Source organism: Dermacentor variabilis, unplaced genomic scaffold (genome assembly GCF_050947875.1).
Source record: "Dermacentor variabilis isolate Ectoservices unplaced genomic scaffold, ASM5094787v1 scaffold_12, whole genome shotgun sequence".
NCBI classification, from domain to species: domain Eukaryota; kingdom Metazoa; phylum Arthropoda; class Arachnida; order Ixodida; family Ixodidae; genus Dermacentor; species Dermacentor variabilis.
Genome location: NW_027460280.1, coordinates 8,730,144 through 8,756,783, shown reverse-complemented (window position 1 = coordinate 8,756,783; position 26,640 = coordinate 8,730,144). Strand labels below are relative to the sequence as shown.

General features: G+C 46.7%; 1 protein-coding gene across 6 annotated transcripts in view; it reads right to left on the bottom strand.

The window, feature by feature from the left end:
* Positions 1-26,640, bottom strand: part of Unc-115a (actin binding LIM protein Uncoordinated 115a) — a 593,933-nt gene that overhangs the window by 347,553 nt on the left and 219,740 nt on the right. For all 6 annotated transcript variants that reach the window (XM_075676601.1, XM_075676603.1, XM_075676600.1 and 3 more), the window contains one exon: positions 11,883-12,009. In XM_075676601.1, coding sequence (XP_075532716.1) covers positions 11,883-12,009 — 127 coding nt within the window. The remainder of the gene's footprint in view (positions 1-11,882; positions 12,010-26,640) is intronic.

Sequence of the window (26,640 nt, the reverse complement as noted above, 5' to 3'; positions counted from 1 at the left end):
CTGATCGTGGAGTTCTTGATCTGGTCCGTGCCAGCCGCTGTGTTACGGGTGGTGGCTGCGATGACTGCTGTCATTTCGTTTTCTGTGATAGGCTCGTCTATTAGTGGGTTGGCTCTTCCTGTGTAGGGTGTTCTACATGGTTGTGTGGGAGCGGGATCTCCATAGCACTCGGTCTTGATGGCATCGATGAGGTCTTGTTGGCTGCCTGGGTAGGTGTGTAGTAACCGTTCCAGAGCCCAGTGTCCTCCTTTGATTTTGGTGGGGTCCAGGATGGCTTTGAGGATGTGCCACGTCTTGGCCGTGTCCAGCGTGCCACCAAAAGAGTCGCAGAATCTATACCAGTTCGCAGAGGTGAGTTGCATGGAATGTTCTTCTGCTTCCGCTGTTATTTGTGCTATGCGCGTATTCAGTTTCCTGTTATATTTCTGTTTTTTCCAACAACGGGTAAGGCCCCGTTTGGCATCCCACAGGTGTAGTAAGTGGGGATCCACATCTGGAGTCTCTTCCGTTCTGGCGATTTCCTTTGTGTGGCGTTGTTTATGATGACGGAGGTTGTCGCACCAGTCTTCCAGGTTCGAGATTGTGTCGGCGTCCTGTTCTTGGGCTTTCTTATTTTTCGCCAGTCAGTGAGTTTAGCTGTGCCGATCTGCCTGCGTAGACGTCCAGTCTGCAGTGTTATGTTTATTAAGTAGTGATCGCTGCCTATGTCGTCGAGTGTGTTGAGCCATTCGGCTCGCATGGTTTGAGTGATGAAGGCGAGGTTGAGTGGTGTCACGTGTTACACTGTTTCCTTCCCTCGTTGGTATGTTCGGGTCTGTGATGAGTGTGAGGTGACAGTGCTCAATTAGTGTTTGTAGCTGGAGAACCTTCCAATCCTGCCTCTGGTACCTCCACAGCATGTTCTGAGCGCTAAAGTCGCCTATGATTACCAGGGGACTGACTGTAAAGAGTTTTCCTATGTTTGCCCGCCTTTGGCTGGGGGGCAGTATATGTTAAGGACGAAGGCGCTCGCTCCGTTTCTGGTTGCCTTTGTATACTATTTCGAGAACTACATGTGCTAGGGAAAATGAGCAATCACGAAGATTGCTCATTGCACAGGAGCGTGGTGGTAAAGAGCACAGGAGTGTGGCGCCAGTGATGCTAACACGTGCCATACACATTCCGATGATAGGCACAGTACCACCATCTGCAACGCGGACGTCACGTGCCGACGATGGGATGAGGAGCTTGTTCGGTCGTCGTCAGAAGGCAGCACTCATAATAGAAAGATGTGCTCCTGTATCGATGAGTGCTGTGACAGGATAGCCGTCAACGTCAACGCCAAGAAGGTTTAGGTTCGTAGGTAACGTGAGCAGAGGATTTGAGGGCAGGGTCAACAACGCAGCTTCACCTCCAGAAGCTGCAGTGCCTAGTTTCCCCCGGCTGGATCCGGGAGGCGATAGGTGGCGAAGAGAAGCGACGGGGTTGGGGCGAACGAGACTGATGGCGTCGAGGTGAGGGCGAGTGGCTGTAGCGAATGTTCGGAGCAGGAGCATCAGCGGTAGTGGGTTCATGGCGGGTAGTATAGGGAACAGAAGGGCCAATGGTGCGGGAATAAGCGGCGGCGTATGTCCGAGGAGGTGGTGGCCATCGGTTGTGGCAGTGACAAGCGACGTGGCCAATGCGACAGCAGTGGAAGCAGATTGGCCTGTCATCAGGGGTACGCCATTCGGACGGGCTGCGGTGAGATGTGGCAGAAAAAGAGTGCCGGGGACGAGGAGGGCCGCTAGAGAACTGGGGAAACACTGAATGAGAAGTTGAACACACGGAGTTCAGACCCATGTTCTCAAAGTTCTGTTTGACGACAGCCTGAATCATTGCAATAGTAGTTGCTGGTGGATTGGGAGGCGTCGCCGAGAACACTGGCGAACAGGCGGCCTCGAGTTCGCGGCGAACAATAGGGGTTACGTCGTCACAGGTGGTAGGCTGACAATGTCGACCCTCACATGTCGACATAGCAGCAGTGTTGGGTAGCCGTGTGATGTGGTGTGAGATACGGTGGCTCTTCACTTGTTCAAGGCGACGGCATTCTTTTATGATGGCGCGGATAGTCGAGATGTTGCCAGAAACAAGCAAATTGAAAGCGTCGTCGGCGATGCCTTTTAGCACATGTGCCACTTCATCTGCTTCAGACACAGCATCGTCAGCTTTGCGACAGAGCAAAGACGTTGAGTATATATAAAACGTATGGCTCTGTAGGTGTCTGAACACGAGACGCAAGAGCCTTTCTCATGGCAACCTTGTGCCCAATGGGGTCGCTGAACAGTTCCTGTAGCTTTTCTTTGAAACTGTCCCTACTACGTAGTTATCTCGTTGTAATGCGTTGGGTGCCACACGCATGGGGTGCCACCAAGATAAAAGATGACATTGGCGAGCATAATGGTTGGGTCCCACCTGTTATTAATGCTGACATGTTCATAAAGGTTGATCCATTCGTCAACATCCTGTCCCTCCAGGCCAGAGAACTCACCAGGGTCGCGATGTTGGGCAACCGTGACAATTGGAGCAGTCAGACAGGCCGAAGCCGTTGCAGACGCGGGCTCGTCACCGGAAGGCATGGTGACAAGCTCGATGTACCGACCCCTTTGGAGTTCCGTGGAGAGGACGGGGATCGCTAACCTCCACCAGAATGTTACGTGTGGAAAGACACAGACGAAAGAGGCTATTTACAGGCTATTTACACTGGAGCCAGAGAGCCAGTCCGACACTCACTCACGCCAAGGGCACAGACCCACTTCGTCGTTCTCGCAGCGGCTTGTATCTTGAGCATCTCGCGATAATAAAATAATATAGTTCTCCTCCTTCACATCTGATAGCACAGTATGTCCGTAATCCGCATGGAAGGTCTAGAAAATGGTGCTTCAAACCATCGTTAGTGGGCTAACGATGCACAATGGGCACGCTAGGGACAGAGTTAAGGCACTCGAACCCACGACCTTTGGGGGGACTAAAATTCAGTAGCACCAAAATTCATGGTGCCACCACCAGGGTATCTACCAAGGTGGCATTTCCAAATTCCCTGATTTTTCCAAGTTTTCCCTGAGTGCCTTTGCAATATTCCCTGAGTGACACAGAACTTTGTTTTATGTCAAGACGGGCTCCCTACATCATGTCACCCAATGGTGTCCCTCTCTAATAAGCATGTTAAAAACAAAAAAACAACTTAATCCAGTTTGAATAGTAAGGGATAGTGTTTATTTTATTCAAAAAGAAAACAGAAGGGAAGGGTTAGTAAAATGCACAGCGAATAAAATATCTTCGAGAGAAATAGTAAAACCTATTGCAAATCGAGTCGACCATTCTCAAATGCGAATAAGAAAGAGATGCATCCAGAATATTTTTGAATATGAGCTTTTTCAATCAAGTGATAGCAAGCTAATTGGTTTAAGGCCCGAACTTCATGATTCTCTCATAAAGTGAGATTCTCTCACAACAGCTGGTAAGTCAACCTCAACTGTCCTGACATGCTCTCAGCCCACACACAACGCCACAGTGTTGCGTTTCACCGTTTTAAAGAGGTTTTTCTTTTTTTCTTTTTTTTTTTTTTTTGCTTGGATGAGGGGCAGCTGTATCTCAGCGTCAGCCAACACTTTGCTTTTAGAGGGCAAGCTCCTTCAAAAATGCGTCGGCATGCTTCCTTTCCCGTTCATTTCTCAATGCGTAGGTCCCTTGTCTTCTTATTCTCCTTCGGCTGCGTATTCGCCACACGGACTATCTGAAGTATCCTCTTGGACAGTTGTACAGTTAGCGACCGATTTTTCGGACTCCCTAGGGGCCACGAAAGCATCTGAAAAAATGAATGCATGTCTTTTACAGCCCTTAAGGGCTCAAATTGCCACAGGCACATCCGAAAAACCTCTGAAGGCCTGCCAGTACACTTATTAGGCATATCGTAGCTCATACTATGATGGGAGATGGCGGGTGCACGCGTGCATAATTAAGAAATACATGCTGTGTCCCGTGACAGTTGCCCTTCCCACAATTGTGCTTTACAGCGTAACATAGCTGTAATGAGGCAAAGCTGGCTTTCGGAAACCGGCATTATTCAACGCACTAAAGAGGAAGACACACAAACTCGTCGGCAGCCTGGTCGTCAGCCGAGTCATCTACTCGCTACCGTACCACGCGATGACCAAAGGAGAGAGGGAACAGGCGGACACGATAATCAGGAAAGCATACAAGACTGCTCTCCATCTGCCAAAAAACACTTCAAACGAAAAACTGCTCCAACTGGGGGCATCAGCAACACTTTCAGCGAACTGGCGGAAGCCCTGCTTGAAACGCAAAAAGCCAGACTCAAAAGCACCCCTGCAGGGAGAGCGCTCCTGACTAGGCTGGGACAGGACACGAGTGAACACGTAGATAGATACGCAGACGTGCCCGACTGCTTAAGAAAAACAATAAGCGTTAGGCCAGTACCTAAGAACATGGACCCCAACCTCCACGAGAGCCGAAGGCAGGCGCGAGCCGAGTACGTGGAAAAGACACTTACGCTACTAGAGAACACGGTGTACACGGATGCTGCCACGTACCCGCGAGAAGGGAAGCGCACGGCCACGGCGGTGGTGGTGGACGGCGACGGGAATCTGATCACATGTGCGACGGCAAAGGCAGCCGACACAGCGGAGGCCGAAGAAATTGCCGTGGCACTGGCGGCAGTAGAAGGATATAGGACAGGCAGGCCTCTAAACATCTTAACAGACTCAAAGGAAGCGTGCAGAAATTACACGAGGGGCAGGATTAGCAAAGCCGCCCTCAGAATTCTTGGCGGAGCCAACTTCGCCGAGAGGAACGTTACGCACAAGTAAATTTGGATTCCGGCCCACGCAGGCATACAGGGTAACGAAAGGGCAGACAGCCTAGCTCGAGAGACCACGTGCCGAGCAGAGCAGTCGCACACCCCAGAGTATCACCCACACGCTTGTGAGGGAGGATACACAGAAATCTTAAACTTATACAGAGGGACGAGAGCCAAATATCCCCCACCCCACAAAGCTCTAACGCAGGAGGAAGCAACGAGTTGGCGCAGATTGCAGACAAACTCCTTCCCAAATTTATACATCCTAAACAAAATGTACCCAACACAATATAGAGACACCTGCCCATGGTGCGGGGCCACACCCACACTATACCATGTCACATGGGAATGTAAACACAATAAATCATTCCACCAACACAATAACCCGAGTGCGGAGCAATGGGAGAGTCTGCTTACCAGCTGCGAGCTCACGGCCCAAAGGGCCTTAGTGCAGCACGCTAGTCAGGTAGCTAGGCTCAGTGGAGCCCTGGAATAGGGGCCCACCCTTGCTGGAAGAGGCTCCAAGTCGCCGGCGCCCAAGACGACCGAGACCTCGAGACGCTAAATCCTTGAAGGAACCAAAATAAAGTTTCTCTCGCTCTCTCTCTCTCTCAACGCACTGTGCTTTCCGAACTTCAAAGCCAACAGCGATGATCACAAAGGCAGTGACGGTGTCATTGCTGAGAGCGGCTAATTGTTTCAATGAAAAACATCGCACAGAACTGCAAGGAGCTTAATACCGAACCTCGAAGCAACTAGGCCTAGCATTGCCGCGGTGGTGGCTACGGCTGCCAGCGGATCTGCATGCGAGTGTGCCGGTTCGAGGTGGCAAGGTTATCAAAATGGCAGCGATTGTGGCTTTCATTAATGCCGTTTCAGACCTGCAGTCACGGCAAAAAGTCAGGAAAATCGGACGGCAAAGGGTTCTTGTGTCCGAAATTTTCAACGTTCTTATACATTGACCCTATGGGGTACGTAGTGGTGTCACGAAGTCGTCCGTCCGGAAAGTCGCTCGTTGACTGTACTCTGACAACTCCTCAGCCGATAATGTGGCATCAAAAACCATTCGTTACGATTCCTCTGTGTTACTCGAGCCAGCATTACTGCGACTTTCGTTCCCTTTCAATAAAGTTATTGCTTATTTTTCCTGATAGAAGCACAAATTCCCTGATTTTCTCCCGAGTTTTTTCAGACTACTTAAAATCTGAGAATTCCCGGTTTTCCTGGTTGGTAGACACCCTGTACCACTGACGGTTCAACCCATGACCTTTGGTGTTAAGGCAAAGTTATTTAAATGACAGTTAATTAAGATAGAGTTAACGTACTTGAACCCAGGACCTTTGATGGGAGGAAATAAATAATAGGATGTAATAACAAATTCGAATGAGAATGTCCAGTAATTTACTGAATGTCTTGCGAGTGTGCAGGCTTTCACCTTTATCCGTTTTAGCGTATGCTAAAGTGACTCAACATTTCGCGTATTGAATGCACATATAAGTCGCAAAAATCTGAATTTATATTTTCCTCACGTAAAGAACGAACCCCAAACTCGGCACTGCGATAGTACTCACTGGATGTTTCACTGGTGATGATGGTATGGGTCACCAACATCTGTTCATCTAAAGTCAGGTGAACTGTCAATCTGTGTAGGGGCATGCAGCGTAAATCATCATTAATTGAATGTGGCAATCTTGGAGGATGCGTGCGCTTCGCTGTGGCAGCTCTGAAAGCTGCAAGAATCTCGGAAGCCACACGTGCAATATCAGGGGGCGACTCGACACAAGTCAGAATGTCATCACCATCAATGCGCCACATTTCGCCATGATGAAAGCGGTGCGCGGACTGGTGCTATTCTTTTGTGTTCCACAACAGGAAAGCACGCAAGCTACATGGCTGCATTCAAGCTAAACACTGTACAATATGCACTGGAGCATGGGAACCATGATGCGGGCAGACATTTCAGGGTTGAAGAAACTCTCATTCATTACTGGCGAAATGAGCGGGAAGAACTTCAAACCACTAATAAGTCATGATAGGCCTTCCATGGGCCCAAGTCTGGAAAGTATCCGCAAGTAGAGGTGTGACTCGTTCAGTACATACGGGACCCACGACAGGATGCTTGTGCGCTGTCCCTGGAGGTAGTGCAGCATGAGGCGCGCAGAACTGCCCGTGAGCAGGGTATCGAAGATTGTCAAGTTCCGGCAGGACAACGCGCTTCACGCAACAGTATGGACTCTTCCTGAGAAGGCGAACAATGACGTGTCAACACTTGCCCTCTGCCTACGAAGACAAGGTGGAGAATTTTGACCACTTTGTTATATGCCTTCGACAACAAAAAAACTTTATTCAGTCTCAGATTGGGAATGCAGACCAAACTCCTCTCTGCTTCAACATGCCACAAAACACGACTGTAGAACAGAAAGGTGCATGAAGTGTGCTTATTAAGACATCTGGTGTCGAGAAACAGTGATGCACTGTTATGTTGGAAGTGACAGCAGGTGGGGGTAAACTGCTGCCTTTCTCGACTGCAAGACGCTTCTGCAAGAGAGTGCAAGACGCTTTTGCAGAAAAATTTCCCTTGAGACATCTACGCGAGGGCGCAAGAGAAAGGCTGGATGACCACGCAGCTAATGGTGAATTGGAATGAAACAGTCTGGGGTCGGCAGCCGGGTGTTTTCCTTTATCCGTTGATGCTTGTTTTGGACAGCTTTCGCGGGCACCTCGTAGAAAGTGTACAGAATAAGTTCAGAGACCTGTGTACTGACATTGCTGCAATTCCAGGCAGGCGCACCTAAGTGCTACAGCCTTTGGATGTGTCTTTGAACAAGCCCTTCAAGGACAATGTCTGAAGGCTGTACACAAACTGGACGTCTGGAGGACAGCATGCACTCACTCCAGGTGGCAAAATTAACAGGCCATCAGTAGAAATGCTGTGCAGCTCGATTTCTGAAGCGTGGTTTCCAACGATGTCCTCAGGAAAAGCTTCAAGGAGACAGGAATATCTAATGCACTAGATGCAAGCAAAGACATGTTATAGAATTCAGAAAAAGGTGAGTCCGCACTCAGTGATGATCAATGCATGCTCACCGACTCTGACTCTGGATAGGGGGGAGAGAGGAGGATGCATAGCATTTCTGCCAAATTTTTGTATGCGTGTGTACAGTCGATGTTTCTCACCCATTCATCAAAAAAAAGATAAGTAGGTAGCCTTTGGTTTTACTTTTCTAACACATTTATTGGTGAATTATGTGAGAGTAGCCATATATGCTTGACATACATTCAAATTTGACGCGTGAGAATGTGAGCCAAAAATTTTACCCTGCTTAATGAACACACCCCAAACTTCAAGCCAGATATTGTGAAAACAAAAAATGTGTTCATTAAACGAGTAAATACGGTAATTACATGATATCTGTAGTCTTGGAAAGTCATCTACTGCTGTCACTGTCAAGAGCATGGCAACCTGTCCGCCGGGAGATGATGTGGTACGGTGTTAGGAAAATTGAGGGGTGAACGCAACTGAGCTCCTCTCTAGAGATACGCACAGGTTTCACATTCAGCAAATCAAGTTTATTAAGTATGGTACAGTAATGGAGTGAAGTAATCACATGATATCTGCAGTCTTGGATAGCCATTTACTGCTGTCGCTTTGTCACTGTCAGCCTGGAGGTGATGCAGTGTTGTGGTGTTAACAAGAAAAATGGATGAGGGGTGAATTCAACTACACTTCTTTCTAGGAATAACCGCAGGTTCCACTATCAGTAAATCAAGTTTATTACGAATGGCATAGTCACGGAGTGAAGTAATTACATGATATCTGCAGTCTTGGATAGCTATCTACTGCATAGCCACTTAGCCTGTGCTCTGTGGATATTGCAATGAACAAGAACCATATTACTGTAACCTGGGACAGTATTCCAATTTCCATCCATTAGGGTGAGTGGTCTGATGCAATGGGAGCAGCATGGCTCGTTCACAGGTTACAAACACAGTGATTATGCATCCTCCGTCCTGTGTGCACAATGTTCATAGTTTGTTATCATTATGCCAGACCATCTGAGTGGATTCCATATACATATTCACACCTAAATACAGCACCCCAAAAAAAAGCAGCACTGCTCACAAGTGAGTCCTTCAGCAAATTGGACAGGGGGGCAAAGTATGATGCACATGAATCCGGAAGTGCTTGTGCTTCACACATGTAGCTACAAACTTGTCTCACGGAATTTGGAATTTGTTATGCTCCCCGAAAACTATACAAGGGACATGGAGGTATTAGTTACCACTTACTTGAGCATGCTTTTGTGTGTTGCAATTCCTGATTTAACAAAATTTCTTTTTGTGATCAAATTAAATTTATCCAGGTTCAACTGCAAATTCACTGTACAGTGCAGTCCACTCATAATGTTATCGACAAAGACGAAAAATATGACCGTTATAACCGATGATCGCAATATCTGGACTGCAGTTATTAAAAAAAAATTTTTAAATAAGAAATGCGGAACATACCTTTGCAGCTTCGAATTTGCTACTTGCTCTAAAGAACAGATGATGTAGAAAGTAGGCCGTGAAAAAAAAACTATTTCTAGCGCCAATGACCGTGTGAAGGGTTAGGCGTGCCGAAATAGTCTGAAATCTGCGCTTGCTTTTGCGGCAGCTTCAGCTTCACAACAGCGGTGCGCATGGATTCCAGCTGCTGCGCGAACACTGGCGGCAATCCTTTAGCATGCATAAAATCAATTAAGGAATCGATCGACGACAGTACACTTTGCGTGGACATCGAGGTCGGGGTCAAGGAGCCACTGTCAATCTCGTTGTCACTGTCGCTGCTACCGTCGAGACAGCACATCTTCGGCAATCGCCTCGTCAGTGACCTCATCGCAGAATGAGGCAGCACTGTCTGCAGTCAAAGACTCCTTCGACGCACCACCTGTGTCACCAGTAGGAACGAGCTCCCAGAGCTCGGTTATGTCAGCGGCTTCCACCGTGTTGGTCTCGGTGGGTTGGGGAAGTTTGTCCTTATGCACAAAGCCCGCCTTTTTGAAGCAATTGGCGATGAACCATTGGTAAAGCGTCTCTTCAACATCGGCGTACAAAGGGTCTCTAACCCTTTTCCACTGATCGGCATGGCCGCTGATAGCTCCTGCCTTCGCAATCGCAGTGCCCTTGGTTTTCAAGATGGTTGATATCGTTAACTAGGCGAGCTCATACTTCTTCACAATGGCACTCACCTTGAAGCCGCATTGAGAGTCCTGCAAAATATCCATCTTCGTGTCAAGCAACACAGCTTTGCGCTTTGTCGGCGGCGTCTTCGAACTGGGTTGAACCGTTGGTTGCACGCTGCTTCGGTGGCATCAGCCTGCTATCGCGAGAGAGAGAGACACGGGACGGGCGCCACCGCACCGCTTTGCTTGTCGCTTTTCTTTGTCTCTTTCGGAGCGACCGTGGCCGACGACGCACATGAAGCAGCTAGTGCCATCTTCTGGCGTGCTGGGCCTACTCAGCTATTCTCCGGTGCGCGGGCAGGGCGGCACGCGCTGCGCGGTAATGGCGGCAGATACGAACTTACGGAGCTAAACATTGCCTTGTCTCGACATCGTTTGTTTCAGGAAACTAAGCAATGCAAATGTTACGATTATTTGGCACGAAAAACGCCGCCCAGACGGCAAAATTTTGATTGTTATATCCGATATGCGGTGAATAACCTATCGTTATGTTTTCCCCATGGACCTAATGCATAAAATGACATTCTCATGTCGACCCATCGTTATAACCGATATATCGTTATAAGTGAAACCTCGTTAAACCGTAGTTGGCCGGAGCTCGGGAAAGGTACGTACAAACGGTAGTACTGTTTAACCGAATAGCATGAGATCGCCCACTTACCTGTCGAAAACGGAACTGAGAGAGAGTGCGATGAAAGGGGAAAAAACATGCAGTATTTATTCACTTCGCGCGACAAAAGCGTTATTTTCGTTTGATGCCGCGGCGGCCTAGCACGCCGACGACAGCGGCCTCAAACTTACTGAAGCTGCGTGCCAGCTTTTCAGCCAGCCCCCTCTTCTCGGCAAACACTCGCATGGCAGATTCCTCGTTGGCGTTACGTATTCACCGTGCACGTGCGCAGTAGTGCTGCAGAAGTCCCGGGGGCGCCTTTTCCATTACGGGTGCCGGAGTTTGGAATAATTTTCATTTGGAATAGAGTTACGTTATCGCGTCCCTATTGTCGCGACGATTGCATTCATGAGGCTGACGCAACGCGCAGCTTATGCCACTGTCGGGCCTGAATCGCCCGTGCTATCGCTTTCCGTGTCGTCCTCGTCACTGTCGCTAGGCGACACTTCAGCAACAACAGAGGCAACGATGGCGAAAAGTCGAACCTCGTAGCCGACATATCTTCGCGGTCGCAGCAGCGCTGCCGAGCAACTTCTTCGCATTCCAAATGCCACACACTGTAGTCAACAGCAGATCCCTGTTGCGTGTCAGCGCCGACTTCTTCGTATCACGTTCGATACTACGGACGATGTCTAATTTTTCTTCTATGCTGAGCACCCGGCGTCTTTTTTATCCAAGCTTCGGAACGACGCGAGTCCTCGCTTGCACGACGCCATAACGCTCTCTGGCACCGCGTCGAAATGTTGTTGATGTTGATGTGGCTTCACGCGCAAACGCACAGGGCGCTTGGAGGCCGTTGTTCCGATCTCTGAGGCGTGTTGTTCTGCCGGGCCGCCCGATGGAGACGGCGCAGCGCCGTGTTGCGCGACGAAAAGTTCAAACGCTACGTTTTAACCGATGCGTACGCAGTAAGCTGGTACGGTTTATGCGGATACGAAACACATTATGTTCAATGGCCGCTGAGTCGGGGATTTGACTTTACTACTTTTAAAACGAAACTACTGTTTAAGCGGGTACGGTTTAACGAGGTTTTACTGTATGGGGTATTGCTATAAGTGGACTGCACCGTATTGGACTTTGCAAGATGTTGGTCACAAATAAACCTGATCAATTACGCTCAATGGAAGCATACCTCCTGCACTTCACTTACCTGCCCATATACTCTCCATGAAGAACAACATTGCAATGTGTGCACTTGAAGCACCAAATGTGCCACTGCTTGTCCAACGCAATCAAGGCTTGACCTTCCCTAAGATCATCCGAGCATCCTGCACATTCTGCACAAAAAAGCAAAACAAAGGGTCCTTCAGCACACACCACAGGAAAGCACATTCATAACAAGTTGTCACTGGGAATACAATCCCAGAGATACTACAGAGCTACATTGCGCACTGCATTAGCACACTATTTAATACTCCCTTTTATCCACTGACAGTTGGAACTTTTTGCATCACTTCAACACACTGTTCATAAAACTCACTGGCACAAAATTCATCTATGGAAAAACACCCTGGGCATGATATGCCTTTTGCAAAATTTCAATGACCTTAGGCAAGTCTGGTGATAAAAGCATGGCAGCTAATAGGCTTAGCAACTACTTAACTGAAATCAGTTTTGACAGATAACAGCAAGCAGTCAACTTTATTTATATTCTACAATAAATATGTTATCTACATAGAGCTCTGTATTTACATATACAGAACACTCAAAATCTCCAATGCAAGCACTTTCACTTTCCCTCCATGCAGTTGAGCAATCCCTCTTGCGAAACCAATTTCACGATCGAGCAGTAGATGTTGATCACCCTTGATAACACCTATGTCTGCAGGTGTTTTGGTGCCGAAGGAAACGGGAATGCTGGAGCAAAGTGGGGTGCTTACTTTATCTTCCAGCACTCTCAAGGTGCAACGGTTACAAGAGCTCTCCGGCAGTATTGCTTATCTTCCGACAGCATTACTGATTCCGACTTCAGGCCTATGAATGCGCCGTGTTGGTTCAGGAAGTCTATGCCGAGAATGATGTCTCGTGAACACTGTTGGAGGATAACAAAGGTGGCAGGGTACGTCCAGCCATGAACAGTAATGCTTGCCATGCAGATTCTAGTCGACGTTATTAAGTGTTCTCGAGCGGTCTGAATTTGAAGGCCTTCCCATGCAGTCTTAACAATTCAACTGAGCGGCCATGGGTCCATTCATGACTGAGTAGTTGGCTCCTGCGTCCACTAGAGCGGTGACTGCGTGGCTGTAGAGAAGCACGATAAGGTCCATGGTTTTTTGTCTTGCACTGCAGTTAGATCTTGGCATCAGATCACAGTTGCGTCATGTTGACCTGCGGCTGACCCATTGCAGTCATCAGGTTTTGTCGGCGCATTGTTTGCTTCTAGGCTTCGTCAGGATGGCTGCATTTTGTTGAAATGTTGTCATCGTTGAAGCGTCTTCATTGTCGGCATAAGACCATCAGTTTGACGAACAGCTACCGAACCCCCATCGGTTGGTGCCTTTAGTTTATCAGATACAAGCTGATGTACTGGCCCTGGGCTGAACCAGTGCATGGTCAGCACTACAGCAACAGATAACGGCCTGGTGAATCCGAACAGGATAGTCGTCAAGGGCTCTAGTGAGTGGCAGCAAGGTAGTCAGCGATATCATGAGGCTGTTTACCTTTCTGCGGGTGCAATGCATTGATGGTGAACCCTCGCAGCCCGAAGTCGCAATATGCGCATTGGGGTTAGACGTGGCCCACTTCTCCGCAGTGATAGCAGAACAGATGGTGCTTGGGGGCACGGCAAACATTGGTCTTACTTGGAATGCTGCGCTGGGCGCCAGTCGGGCGTGCTGCGGGGCCCTGGCACGGGCGTGCAGGGCGACCATGGCAGCGGGCGACAGCTGCGTATGTCATCGCTTCTGGCTGGGGTTGCAGTGATTGTGGTTGCACCTGAGGAACTCCAAGTGATCACTGTAGTTCCTTCTTGACCATGTCAGTGACAGAGGCCACCTGAGGTTGCGACGAAGGCAAGATCTGGCACAGTTCTTCATTCACAATGGCTCTCTTGGAGGTCGACTGATCCCAGATGCTTGAATTGCGCACTGCAGCACGAGCACTTGGCGGTTATATTGCCTAGTGCACATTTCCGAAGTTGTCGCACTCGTTGCCTCCGTCAAAAACTCTGCTATCGTCTTCGGCAGGTTGCGGATCAGTCCAGCGAAAAGTAGTTGCTTGACGCCCCGCATCAGAAAGCAGACTTTCTCCTCCAACATTTTCGGGTTGGCGTGCCGGAGGGTCCTCTCTGCCGTGAAGGTTGCGATAGTCTCATTCGGCAGCTGCAGCCTGCTTTCTAGTAGAGCACGGCCTCGATCTTTGCACACGAGGCTTGTGAATGTCTGGAGGAAGCCGCTGCAGAACAGGTCCCACATTGTTGAGGTGGTTTCTGGATTCTTGAACTAGGTGTGCTGGCGGCTTCTTTCAACGCGAAAAAGGAACATCGCAGCTTGTCGTCACTGTTCCAGTTGTTAAATGTAGCGATCCTTTCATACATCTCCAGCCAGCTTTCCGGCTCCTCAAGTGTTGATCTGTAGAAGGTCGGTGGCTCCCTGGGCTGCTGCAGCCCAATCGGCGTTGGCGACACTGGGGCTGCATATTGCAGCTGCCATTGTGGCCATGCACTTCCTGATCTTTTCAGGTAGAAGTATGTACTCTGGTAGCAGTCCTTGCTGCCTATGGCTAGCTCACTGGTCCTTGGTGACGTTGGCTTTCGATCACGGCATTCGGTATATGAATGCACTAGCACCTCCACCAGATGTCACATAGTAGAGACTGTGAAAAAAACACAGCAGAAAAACTCAATAGATGAACTTATTGGGTGCACCTGTGCCCACAAAAGCAAGTTTCACTCAAAGCACAACAACAGTGACGAACACAGTTGGCGATCGGCGAAAATCACATCTGCCGGTAGTTGGAGCCCACGTGTCTTGCAGAAAGTACTATGCAATTCGTGTCCCACATACTATCAACTTACAGAAGCATCAGTGACAACAAAGCATATAACAATCAATAACATTCCAGTAAGTTCCAATCACACAGGCGCATCTTCAGCAAAAACTACGCTAAGTTGTCAGTGGGTGAAATGCAGTCCCACAGAGAAAGGTTAGTACCCGGGTCAATATTGTGAAAAAGATGCTTCAAGTAACCTTCCTTCTCAGTCTGCACTATATGTACGCTAGCAGTCAATGAAGATCTTGCTCTCAAGTGTATAAAGCACCCAAACCTTCCTATGTGGCGCTGATGGCATCAACGACGAATTGCATAAGACGTATGGAAGCACACTTTTCTCTTTTCTCACAAGCACCTTCAATAGTTCCCTGAAGTCTAGTACGTTTCCTAGCGCTTGGAAGGTAGCAAGGATATTGCCTGTGCAAGTGCTAGAAATGCAGTTACTAACTACTGGCCTACTGATAGTTTGTACTGACTACCAATGGTAGACAGCAACTCGAACTAAATGCTCACCCCCTAGTGGCTACGCCTAGAAACCGCCCACCCAGGTTCAAGCTTGAAGCGAAAGAGGACTTCCTATCACTGCGTGTGCTGAATGCCTCTTAGTTCTCAGAGTCGTGATGCTGCTTCGCACAAACCCCCCCCCCCCCGCCCCCCAAAAAAAATGGCGAAAGATTTTATGTGTACCATTATGCGTGTGATCGTGGCAGAAAAACAGCAATGTATGATTTCATCTTTTAGCAAAAGAAGCAGACATCTCTCCTATCGGATAGAGACTTGGATAAGAAACTTCTCATAGGAAAAAAGTGACGACTGATACTTGATTTGCCTCCACTGGCTCAATGGCGGAAGTTGGCTAGACTTGCATTTCTTTTTGGTTATCAAAAGGCCATTTCAATATTGAAACCACACCCCGCCTTGCTCCCAGGCAGGCTAGAAACCACAGGTCAGGCAATCATTGCACGTTGTCAATTCCAAAAGCATACCTGGACATGTACGCTTAATCATTTTTTTCTGCGAACGATTAAGGAATGGAACAGTTTGCCGGCATCTGTTTTGCAGTCGAGTAGCATTAAAGGCTTTAAGGAGCGTGTTAAAAACCTTTTATGAAATTGAATCTTAGTGGTGTCCTGCAAACGTTGTCACACTGTTCTGGAATACATACTATAGTCTTTCTTTTATTCTGCTTCTGATATCACTGTCACAATGTTACGAACATGTATTTCTTAGCCAAATATTTATGTTTGTATTTGGTTATTTGTTTTGGTGGTTAATGCATTGTATTTCCTACATTCATTGCTTCATGTCCTATTTACGTTTGTAAGGTGTTTACATTTTTTACGCTATGTGCAAACTTGCTGTACCCGCCCTGTTACAGCTAAGACAGCCAACAGTATCTGTAAATAAGGAATAAAAATTAAAATATACCAGTTTGTTCAAACTCTTTACTCGAGACTTCTTTCTTCCCAGCGAGTAGAACATTGCTTTCAATATCTTGCTAGCATTTCAAATCATGGAGTGTGCTTTGTTTAGGTAGGTGCTTTAATAAATTATAGTGACGTATGTTTGAGTTTCACTTGGTTTTGTTCATTGTGGAAATGGCGCGGTCCCTCAATCCCCACCAGCAGGCCCCACTCCTGGCCGGCTGCTCTCAAGAGCGCCCAGCCGAGCCTCAAACCACAGCTTACGCTCACGAGTCACTTTGTCCTCCACTTCTTAGACTGCTGGCTTCGATGGCAGAATTCCCATACTGCCCCTCCCTCTGTGAAGGCGATGATGGCACTGGCCCACGGCAGCTTGCAGTGACAGCACCACACCCCCAGCGGCGGGCGAACCTTGCAGACTGCTGCACCAAATGAGAATCGGCGGAGCAAGCAATGTCCGAGTCGCCAAGATCTTCCAGGAACCTGAAGGCCCTAAACCTGGCTGGCATCCCGGACATATGCTTTGTGAAGATGTGGCAGACCAGGTGGTGGAGCCCCTGAGTTGTCGAGGTCTTGCAGGAACCAGAAGGCCCTAAACCATTCCCGGAGGCACACCTGGTCCGGTCTTCCTCCTCAACCTCGTTCTGACGAGTGCATACAGCAGGTCGCCGGAAGCAGCAGCCGCCCGCTCGCTGCTATCCCACCACACATGGAACTGCACCACGCAGTTAACAGGGGAAGATCGCACATGATGATCATCGCTCGAACTGTGCCGCTTTTACTAGCATTGGCGACTGACCTCAAGCGCCCATGAGGTTCTCATCAGAGCAGTCGTTGAACTCCTCTTCTTCGGAATTGTCGTCATTGTCGTCTTCGCTGCCACTGGTGCCCAGGCACCGCTGCCAGTTTCCGAGACTTCGCCCTCCTAGGGCTCGGACGAGGACGACGTTCCACTCCTGTTCTCGGCTTTGCTACCTGACAAGCACTTCTTCCAAGCCGTTTTCTGTGACAGTTTGCCTTTGCGTGCCTTAGCGGCTCCCTTACCATCAACGGTCCAGTCGTCGTCGCTCTCCGACATCTCGGAGCCGCTGGACGCGGCTGCGCCACCGAGTTTGGAGCCACGCGTGGTCTCCATGCTTTGACAACTTGTTGCGTTGACACAGTAACCGCGCTGGCAGGTCTCAACTAATGGTGGCACCGGGAGCTTCAGCAGCCCGTAAGAGACCGCTCCGCCCCCGTATCCTATGCCAGACCCAATGACTGACAGGGGAGCAGCCGGCAGAAATGCTCCTCAGCGAACGCCAGAGGTGCAGCTCGCACCGCAAAGATGGTCACGCACCAGACCAGGCAGGCGTCGCTACTGGCCATGGAACGGGCACTGCCCGCCTTCCCCATGATCATGGTCGATCCCGGAACGCAGCCGGGACCCCACATTACGGGCGCCAATGCGGGAATGGCACGGTCTCTAAGTCCTGGCTGCCCGCGCTGAATAGTGCCAGCCGAGCCTCAAACCACCACTCGCAGTCACAAGTCATTTTGTCCTCCACTTCTTCAACAGCTGGCTTCAATGCCAGAGTTGCAATATCATTGATAGCTTTCTACTCCAGCAGTAGTGTTACTAATGCTTTAAGCAGCAGGAACATTCTCACTGATGTACTTTTGTCTGCAGGCATGGTAGCAGGAATGATAACCGTCTCGGAAGGTCTGAAGTTGATCAATGCATGTTATGCCGTGAAGAGACATATCGTTTTCACATCATGCTTTAGTATAGCGATGCAAGCAGAAGATACTGTTTTCTCATTCAACACACCTTGAGTTGTCAGTTTATTTGCTTGCAAGAAATTTAGAAGCAACAGCAAACAGTGCTCGCTCCAGCTTTGGAGCGTTCGACTTGCACACAACGCCAATAGTTCGCTTTCCGACACTGTGCACACACCTAAATTCGATTACAACTGGTTCAGTTAGTTTCTAAGTCATGAATCTACACTAATACAAGTGACTTTGCCCAAAAGAGAACCATTAAATTCTGGAAACCTGCAGAAAGAAACTCAACTTCGTCCAATGGTCCAATTGGTTATTCACTTTTCGCATTTCACTAGGGTTTGAGAATTTCTACGGCGGCGGGCATCTGCCGTGTTTGCAAGCCTGAGACCTACCTTGAACACTGCATACTGCAAGCATCAACAAGCACCAGTCATCGAACGCAAGCGACCTTATTGTACGTATCAGCTAACTATAAAAAGGAAGTTGCAACCCCGACTCACAAACGGAATTATTTGTTTTTATCCCAAGATATACCGACTGGGTAACATAAGTTTTTAGCCTCAGTGTAGAATAACCATATTTAGATTTTGAAAGCAAGACATTAATATTACTGCCTATTATTGTGAGATGCTTAATGTGATATACAACACGAGTCACAGTGCAGAGTTACCTATTAAGGTCGAAAACAGTTGAGCATCATACCTGTAGCAGTGGAGCAACACCGTGAACAAGTGCTTGCTCCTTTCGGAGGCCTGATAAGCACAAACACCTTTCTTTTTTTTTAACTCCGGCTCGTTTTAAGTTAGTTAAATTGGGTCTATTGGCGCAAAAGCAACTTAGGCTTTGCTGCACCAGACACAGGGTGTTAGAAAAGAAAGTCAAAGGTAGAAACAGTAAAACCGGCATTATTTAGTCTGTTCTGAAAGCTTACTTCATCTAAAAAATTCACTACGTCTGTAAAAGGACCAAGTGAATGGTCTCCCAAAATGAGAGTAGGGTATAGTGGCACGTGCAATACGCATAGAATTGAATTGAATTGAACTTTATTCTCCTTGAACAAATACACAAGGAAGGAGCAGCCACAAAAAGCTACTGAGATTAGTAGCTTGACGAGGTGGCTGCCCCTTTACACAGCAGCAGCAGCAGTAGTTATGAAACAATTTTCTTACAAATGACTGCTTTCATACATATGCACGGACCATGATTGCACAACGGAACATAAGCATTTTGCAAAATACAAAAGAGCACTTCACATTAATGAGCAAAATATATGAAAAATAGATAAATAAATGCATCATAGTTCACAGGAACTGATCTCGCATTGTTTTTTTGGACAACTGTGACACATCTACAGATTTGTTGGCAAAATTATTGAGCAGAGCTGGGAGAGTAAAAGCGATCGATTGTTTCGCATAGTTGTTTTGAGGTGTAGGTATGTGCCAAATATTATGGTGACGCGTAGGGTATACGGCAATATTTTCTCTTAATTCTGAAATCTCGCTGTAAAAAGAGTTGTTCTTTTTTGTGGCCGAACAGTATGTCTGAAGTAAACGATAATTATAAAAATCATGGACATTTATAACCTTAAACTGTTTAAAGAGTTGCTGCGTGTGAGAATCATATGGGACGTTTGCAATTATTCGCATAAACTTCTTTTGAATTAGGAACAGTCTGTTTAGATTCGTTGTTGTTGTTGTGCCCCATACTAGGTGGGCATAGGATAACTGAGAAAGGGCTAACGAGTTATATAGTAGTAGTTTTATACGTTGAGGAATGATATGTCTACATTTGTTTAGCATACCCGCAGTTTCGCACAATTTTTTATGAGTTTCGCGGATATGGTCATCCCAAGTTAATGTACTTGAAAAATATACGCCCAGCACTTTCATGCATTCTACTATTTCAATCACATTGTGACCAAGTGTAATCAGTGGCAAATTTACAACCTTATTTTTTGGTCTGAAGAGTATTGCTTTTGTTTTTGCGGTATTATTAAGTAAGGAGTTGCACTTTGTCCATTCCAGTAACAGCGGCATTGTTTCATCAGATATCTTTTGTATTTCGTCAGTTGTTTTACCGGTGATTAATAATGTAGTGTCATCAGCATAGCAAATTGATGTTACATGTGTATTTGAGGTAAAGGAGTGCAGGTCGTTAACGTAAACACAAAATAAAAGTGGCCCCAATATGCTGCCCTGAGGTACTCCCATCTTTATGCATTTAATATCTGAAGATGATGTTCCTATTGATACATACTGCTTACGATGCCTTAAATAAGAAGCTAAGAGGTCATACGCAATGCCGTGTACACCGTATGACTGCAATTTATCAAGTAGTATTTCATGCTGTAATGAATCAAAGGCTTTTGATAAATCTACATATACTGCCAGTGTTAAATTATGGTCTGAAAAGTTTTTTAAGATTATTTCCTTTTGCTTTAGCAGCGCGGTTTCCGTCGAACAATGCTGACGGAATCCATGCTGAAAATTGTGTAGTAATGACTGCTTAGAAAAATAGTTAGACAATCTTATATACAAGAGCTTTTCTATCGCTTTGGAAAAAACTGGTAAAATTGATATAGGTCTATAGTTCTTCAATACATTTCTGTCACCGCCCTTAAAAATTAAGGTTACTTTTGCAATCTGCATGTTTTTTGGAAATACACCAGTGGAGAGGATAACATTAAAAATGTGCGTTAATGGACGCGCTATCTCATGCACTGCATACTTTAGTGGTCCTAATTGCAGGTTGTCTACGTCGCAAACGCTACTGTTTTTAAGGTTTGTTATTGCGGAAGCTACCTCTTGAGCGTCTGTTGGGCAAAAAAATATGGTGTTTGGGGTTGTGTAAGGTCTGTGTATACTTTTGTGTTGTTGTACTGCATTACTTGTGAATTGGTTAATGAAAAAATTGTTGAACAGATTGGCTAAAGCTGAACCAGAAACATAATCGTTACCGTAACATATTCGAGTCAATTTCGTTGGAATCTTGGTTACGCCCGAGCACAGCGTTTATTTTTTTCCAGGTTAGGTCGGTACGCTTAGTGTCATGTGAAAAAAGATTAGAGTAATACGCCGACCTCGCTTTCCGGAGCAACTTCACAACGTTGTTTCTAAGCCGCTTAAATTCAGCAAATACATTTAGGTCCTTGGTTTTAAGGAAGGTGGCGTAAAGTTGTTCTTTGGTTTTAATTTTATCGTATATATCCTTGCTCACCCAAGGTTTTCTTATTTTGTGTGTCCGTTTAGCAGTTTTTGTGGGAAAACTTGCGTGATAGGCATTTTTTACTACATTAAGAAATTCGTCATATGCCTTATCTGCATCTTTGATTTCATATATGCACTCCCATGTAACATCCTGAAGGGATTCTTTAAATCGCGTCAAGTTTGCATCCGAAATATCTTGATAAACGCGTTGACGTCTTGCTTTTTCGCGGCAAACTGTGTCTAAAAGTAGAAAAACGGGTAAATGATCACTGATATCACAAGCTATGGTGCCAGCGGTAGTTTTTTCAAGCATGGTATTCGTTATGAATAAATCTAACAAAGTCTCTGATGTGTCTGTTATTCTCGTTGCGCTTGTCGGAACAATATCATAGCCATACATACTCACAGTCGATAACAAAGTCATTTGCTTAGAATCACGTTGAAGTAAATTAATATTAAAATCACCTCCGACAACAAGTTTGAGATTCTGCTCAGTTGAAAAACATAAGCGTTCAAAAAAGCTAAAGAAGTTGTCAGAGCTGCCAGCGGGCGGCCTATACAAGCCAACAAACATGTTTTCATTTGCACGGACCGCTACAGCTTCATAGTCATCAGTTACACATGTGTACTCTCTTTCAAGGTGGCAATCGATGCATTTTTGCATAAGGATAGATACACCGCCCCCTCTTTTGTCGTTTCGCGTCACAAAGAAATGAGCATACGGTGGTGGCGCATACATTTCCGAGTCCTTTTCATACCAGGTTTCTGTTAATATAATCACAGAGAAGGGGAAGCTTACGCGATGAAAAAAAAGTTCCAGGTCATCTATTTTTGATTTTGCAGACCGACAATTGAGAGTAAGAAAAGACAAAGAAAAATTTCGTGGTTTTACTTTTTCAGAGAACTGGTGGGGTAAGACAACCATATCGGATAATCACACGAGCACTGCTACTAAGTCAATGATTGCAACCGCGTGTCTTCCTTGACAACAGTCGCTCGATCCCCAGTGGCCTTCCGCATAAGAATTTTGCCGTTCGCATGCCAGACAAAACGGAAGTTGTTCGCCGCTGCCCAGTCTTTTGTTGAGCGTAGAAGTTCTCGGTTCTGTTTCGTTATATTTTCTAGGATTGAAGCGCGATTCCCGACGTCTCTTAGCCTCTTACGTGTGGCGTACCACATTTCTCTCTCTTTTTGACGACTGAAACGAACGATTATACCGGGGGTTTTGTCTGGCCTTGCGGGAAGTCGGTGTATGGCAGTAATATCATTATCTTTCAGGCAAGGTACTTCAAGAACAGGTGCAAGTTCATTCACTTTACTGAGCAAATCTTCACCAGGTGTCACAGGAATACCATGGAACTCTAAATTTAGGCGCCTGCTGCGCCATTCGAGTTCATTGATGGCCTCCTGTAACTGCATCTGTGTTTCGCTCAATCGCGCTTCGTCAATCTTGTCTACTCTTTTCTTGAGCGACTGTATATCTTTGTCCTGTTTATCTAGACGTTTCATGATGTCGTCAAACGTTTGTGACATATGGTGAATCGATTCCTCTATTACGAGAACAGATTTGCTTAGTGGTAATAGTTTCTCTAGCTTTTCTCCTATCATCGCTAGCTGTAAGGCAACATCGGTTGCTTCGTATGCTGAACTGGAACTTTTTGCCGATATGCCAGCGGATTTTGCTTCCCGACAAGATTCGCGCTTCCATGTTTTCCGATAGGTATCACTTTTCGAGCGGAGTACCTTTTGTGTTACATCGCAACAGCTTCCAGCATGGAAAATGTTGTTGCACTTAGTACAAGCAAGAGTCAATTCATCACGTGTGGTAGGCTTTTCACAGACAGAGCACTCTGTACTAGACATAACTGCAAGGGTTCAATGGCAGCAGCGGCAGGCGAGACAGATTAAGGGCACTAATAGTACAAAGCTATGGTTAACTGACCTGCGTAAAGCAGCAAGCAGATTTATGATGCGCTCTGGTCACCGCCGCTGCTGCCAGTGGAAAGCCATGCAGACATCGCTGGGTTTATATCGGGCCAAGCAGTGTCCAGATGTCGCTGCAGTGCCGTGACGTGTCAGTGCAGTGCCGTGACATTGAAGTGTTTGTCTTTCAATATGAGTGCATATACTTAGAATGTGTAGTACTGTAAATGGTTCTTGACATTTATCACATATCTGCTGTGCTTCCTTTGCGAGTAGATAAATGTGTGCGAGGTGTATGCCCTATGTCTGGCTAATATTACCTCAGTGAAGCGTTCTTCGTGATAGCAGGTTTTCCATTCACCTAGCACCAGTTTGATGAGATGCAATTTGTTATCGTTCATGTTCCACTGACACTGCCATATTTTATTCAGTGCTCTGCAAATAGGTTTAAGCCCATCCCTCAAGGGTACCTTTATTTTAGATAGTTTTCTGTTTTACATTAGCAGCTCACATATCCGCCTTTTCATTTCCCGGGATCCCAACATGACTTGGGACCCGACAGGAACGAGTTCAGTGGTTCAGAGAGTGTTTAGGATGTTGCTAATGAGAGGTCCTTGCTTGAATTTTAAATTGAGGCTTTTAAGAGCACTTAGGGAGTCTGAGAAAATTACTGCTTTTTTGCGTTTTCCAGTTACTACTTCTTTAAATGCCATCTACAGAGCATAACATTCGGCTGTGCAAACGTATAGCGGGAGTCTAACAATCCGTTCCCAGCTTCCCCGATATGACACTGCTTCCCACAAATTCGTATGAACAATCTGTGTAGAACTCTTGAGTGCTATATGTTTGTTGTACTGCGTGGAACTCTTGCATCATGTGGTCCTGTGGGGTAACCAGCTTCTTAAGGTGAGTCAGTGAAAAATCTAGAAATCGTGTAAAGTCGCACCAGGGGGCTATCTGAATGGCTTATCTGCAACCTGAAGTTGCTCTTTTGCGATATCGCACTCACGACACTTTCAGGGATGGAAGCAGCCAAGGAAGTTCTGGAGCAGCTCTGGGAGCAGGAAATTTGGCACTTTGGAGCAGGTTTGGAGCATGAATTGTCTATTTTGGAGCAGCTTGGTAAATGCCAATATGAGTGAAATACGACACGAAACATGAAAAATCTGAGAAATGTGAAAATGCAAAATATGAAGAAAAGGGATTCCTTATTTCACTTTGCGGAATACTATTAGGTTACAGCAGATCAGTACTGCGGAAGCCCTTAAGGCGAGGAATTCATGACAGGGAAAAACTGTGCTGCACCTGACTGTAGCATGAAGCTACAAAGGAAACCCAAGCAGGTTTCTCAGAAACCACTACTGAATAAATGAATTAATGCATGGTGTTTGGCCATAATTGCATGGTGCATGGAGTGCATGCAGTGAATTAATGCATGGTGTTTGGCCATACCTGGCCCAAGGGCCAGGTATGGCCAAAGAGCGCCAGATCCGTGGTGATGAGTTTGCAATGTAGGTATGAGTTCTATGAAGTTGATGTGACGTGGCTGTAAAGGGGCCTTAAAAATAGTCGCTCTAAGTGCGTAAAATTTATCTGTAATAAGATTATGTCAAGGACAAATGACGTGTTCTATGAGCTTTAAAATCCATCGTGAAAGAATCATGCAATATAGAAAATATGTGAGATGGTAAAATTACCTGGAGCACTACTGTCTCGCCAGAGCCCTTGAAACAAGGGCCTAGAGGCATGTCCTATACAAAACAGCTATCACAGCGGCATCCTCTGAAGAAAGAAGACGCTACGAATGTGTGGGGCTGATAACATGTAACACAACATCTTTCAGGAAACCTAGGGCTGCGTTGGTGTCAAAGAGTGGTTCTGGGCCGAGTAACATTACAGGATGAAGGGGGGATGTGCTGCCGGTATGCTAGGGGAAAGTGTTTGTTTCTCTCAGATTTAGCTTCCCGACACTCCAGGAGGACGTGGAGGACGGTCAGCCTCTCCCCGCATATACCACAGGTTGGAGGATCATTTCCAGTCAGTAAAAAGTTATGCGTGCCAAACGTGTGTCCTATTCTGAGACGACAGAATAGCACATCCGTTCGCCATGATTTTCTTGCGGAGGGCGAAGAACCTAACTGTGGCTTTATCGCATGCAGTTTGTTATTTATTTCTGCGTCCCACATGCGTTGGCAGTGGTTTCGTAGTTTCCTTTGTAAGAAGGGCTTCAGGTCTGTGACAGGGACTGCAGCGTTAGGATTAACTGCATGCGATGAAATTGATGTGACCATCTGGTCTGCTAGAACATTACCCTCAATGCCTCTATGGCCAGGCACCCAGCATATAATCACACGTTGGTTAGATATAAATGCTTTACACATAATAATAATATTTGGGGTTTTACGTGCCAAAACCACTTTCTGATTATGAGGCACGCCGTAGTGGAGGACTCTGGAAATTTTGACCACCTGGGGTTCTTTAACGTGCACCTAAATCTAAGCACACGGGTGTTTTCGCATTTCGCCCCCATCGTAATGCGGCCGCCGTGGCCGGGATTCGATCCCGCGACCTCGTGCTCAGCAGCCCAACACCATAGCCACTGAGCAACCACGGCGGGTATGCTTTACACAGTACGGAGTAGAGTTCATTAATTACCGGATTTTTGTGGTTACAGAAAGACATCAAGGTCTTCACAACACTAAGGGAGTCCCCGTATATATAACTGATTTTTGTAGTTTTTATTTTCTTATATGCTTCACTGCCGACAATAGTGCGTAGGCCTCAGCCGTAAAGATGCTAGTTTCCGGGTGCAGTACATCGGTTTCCGAGAAGGATGGACTGACGGCTGCATAGGACACCCCGTCGTATGACTTAGTGCAGGATTGTTTGTGGTGGAGTTCCCGGAAATGCATTTGGATTTCAATCTCTGGAGCGTGTTTTGTAACTTGCATGAAAGATATATCGCATTGTATCAGCTGCCACTCCCAAGGAGGTAGCAGCTTGGCTGGCTGCATTAGGCGAAGCTCAAGGAGTGGAACATGCATTTTCTGACTAAGCTCCCTCACACGCAACGAGAAAGGCCGTCTTACGGAGGGACGATTATGAAAGAGTGTAGCATATGTCATCTCGTTAACGGTATTATAACACGGATGTTGAGGATTAGAGTGGACTTTCAGAAAATATGTTTGGCTGGTGTATGTTCTCTGGAGATGAAGTGACCACTCGTTCGATTCTGCATTTAAACTTTCAACGGAACTTGTCCTGAAAGCACCCGTGGCTAAGCGGATACCTAGATGGTGAACAGGGTCTAGCATCTTTAGCGCACTCGGGGCGGCAGAATGATAGATCACGGCACCATAATCTAATCGTGAACGAATCAGGCTTTTATAGAGATTCATTAAGCACTTCCTGTCACTACCCCACATAGTCTGGGATAGAAGTTTCATTAGGTTTATTGTTTTCAGACATTTTTCTTTAAGATGTTTAATGTGGGGGACGGAAGTGAGTCTATAGTCAAGTATAACACCTAGAAATTTGTGTTCTTTGTTTACAGGTATCTGTTGTCCACATAGTTCTAAGCAAGGATCTGGGATCAGGCCTC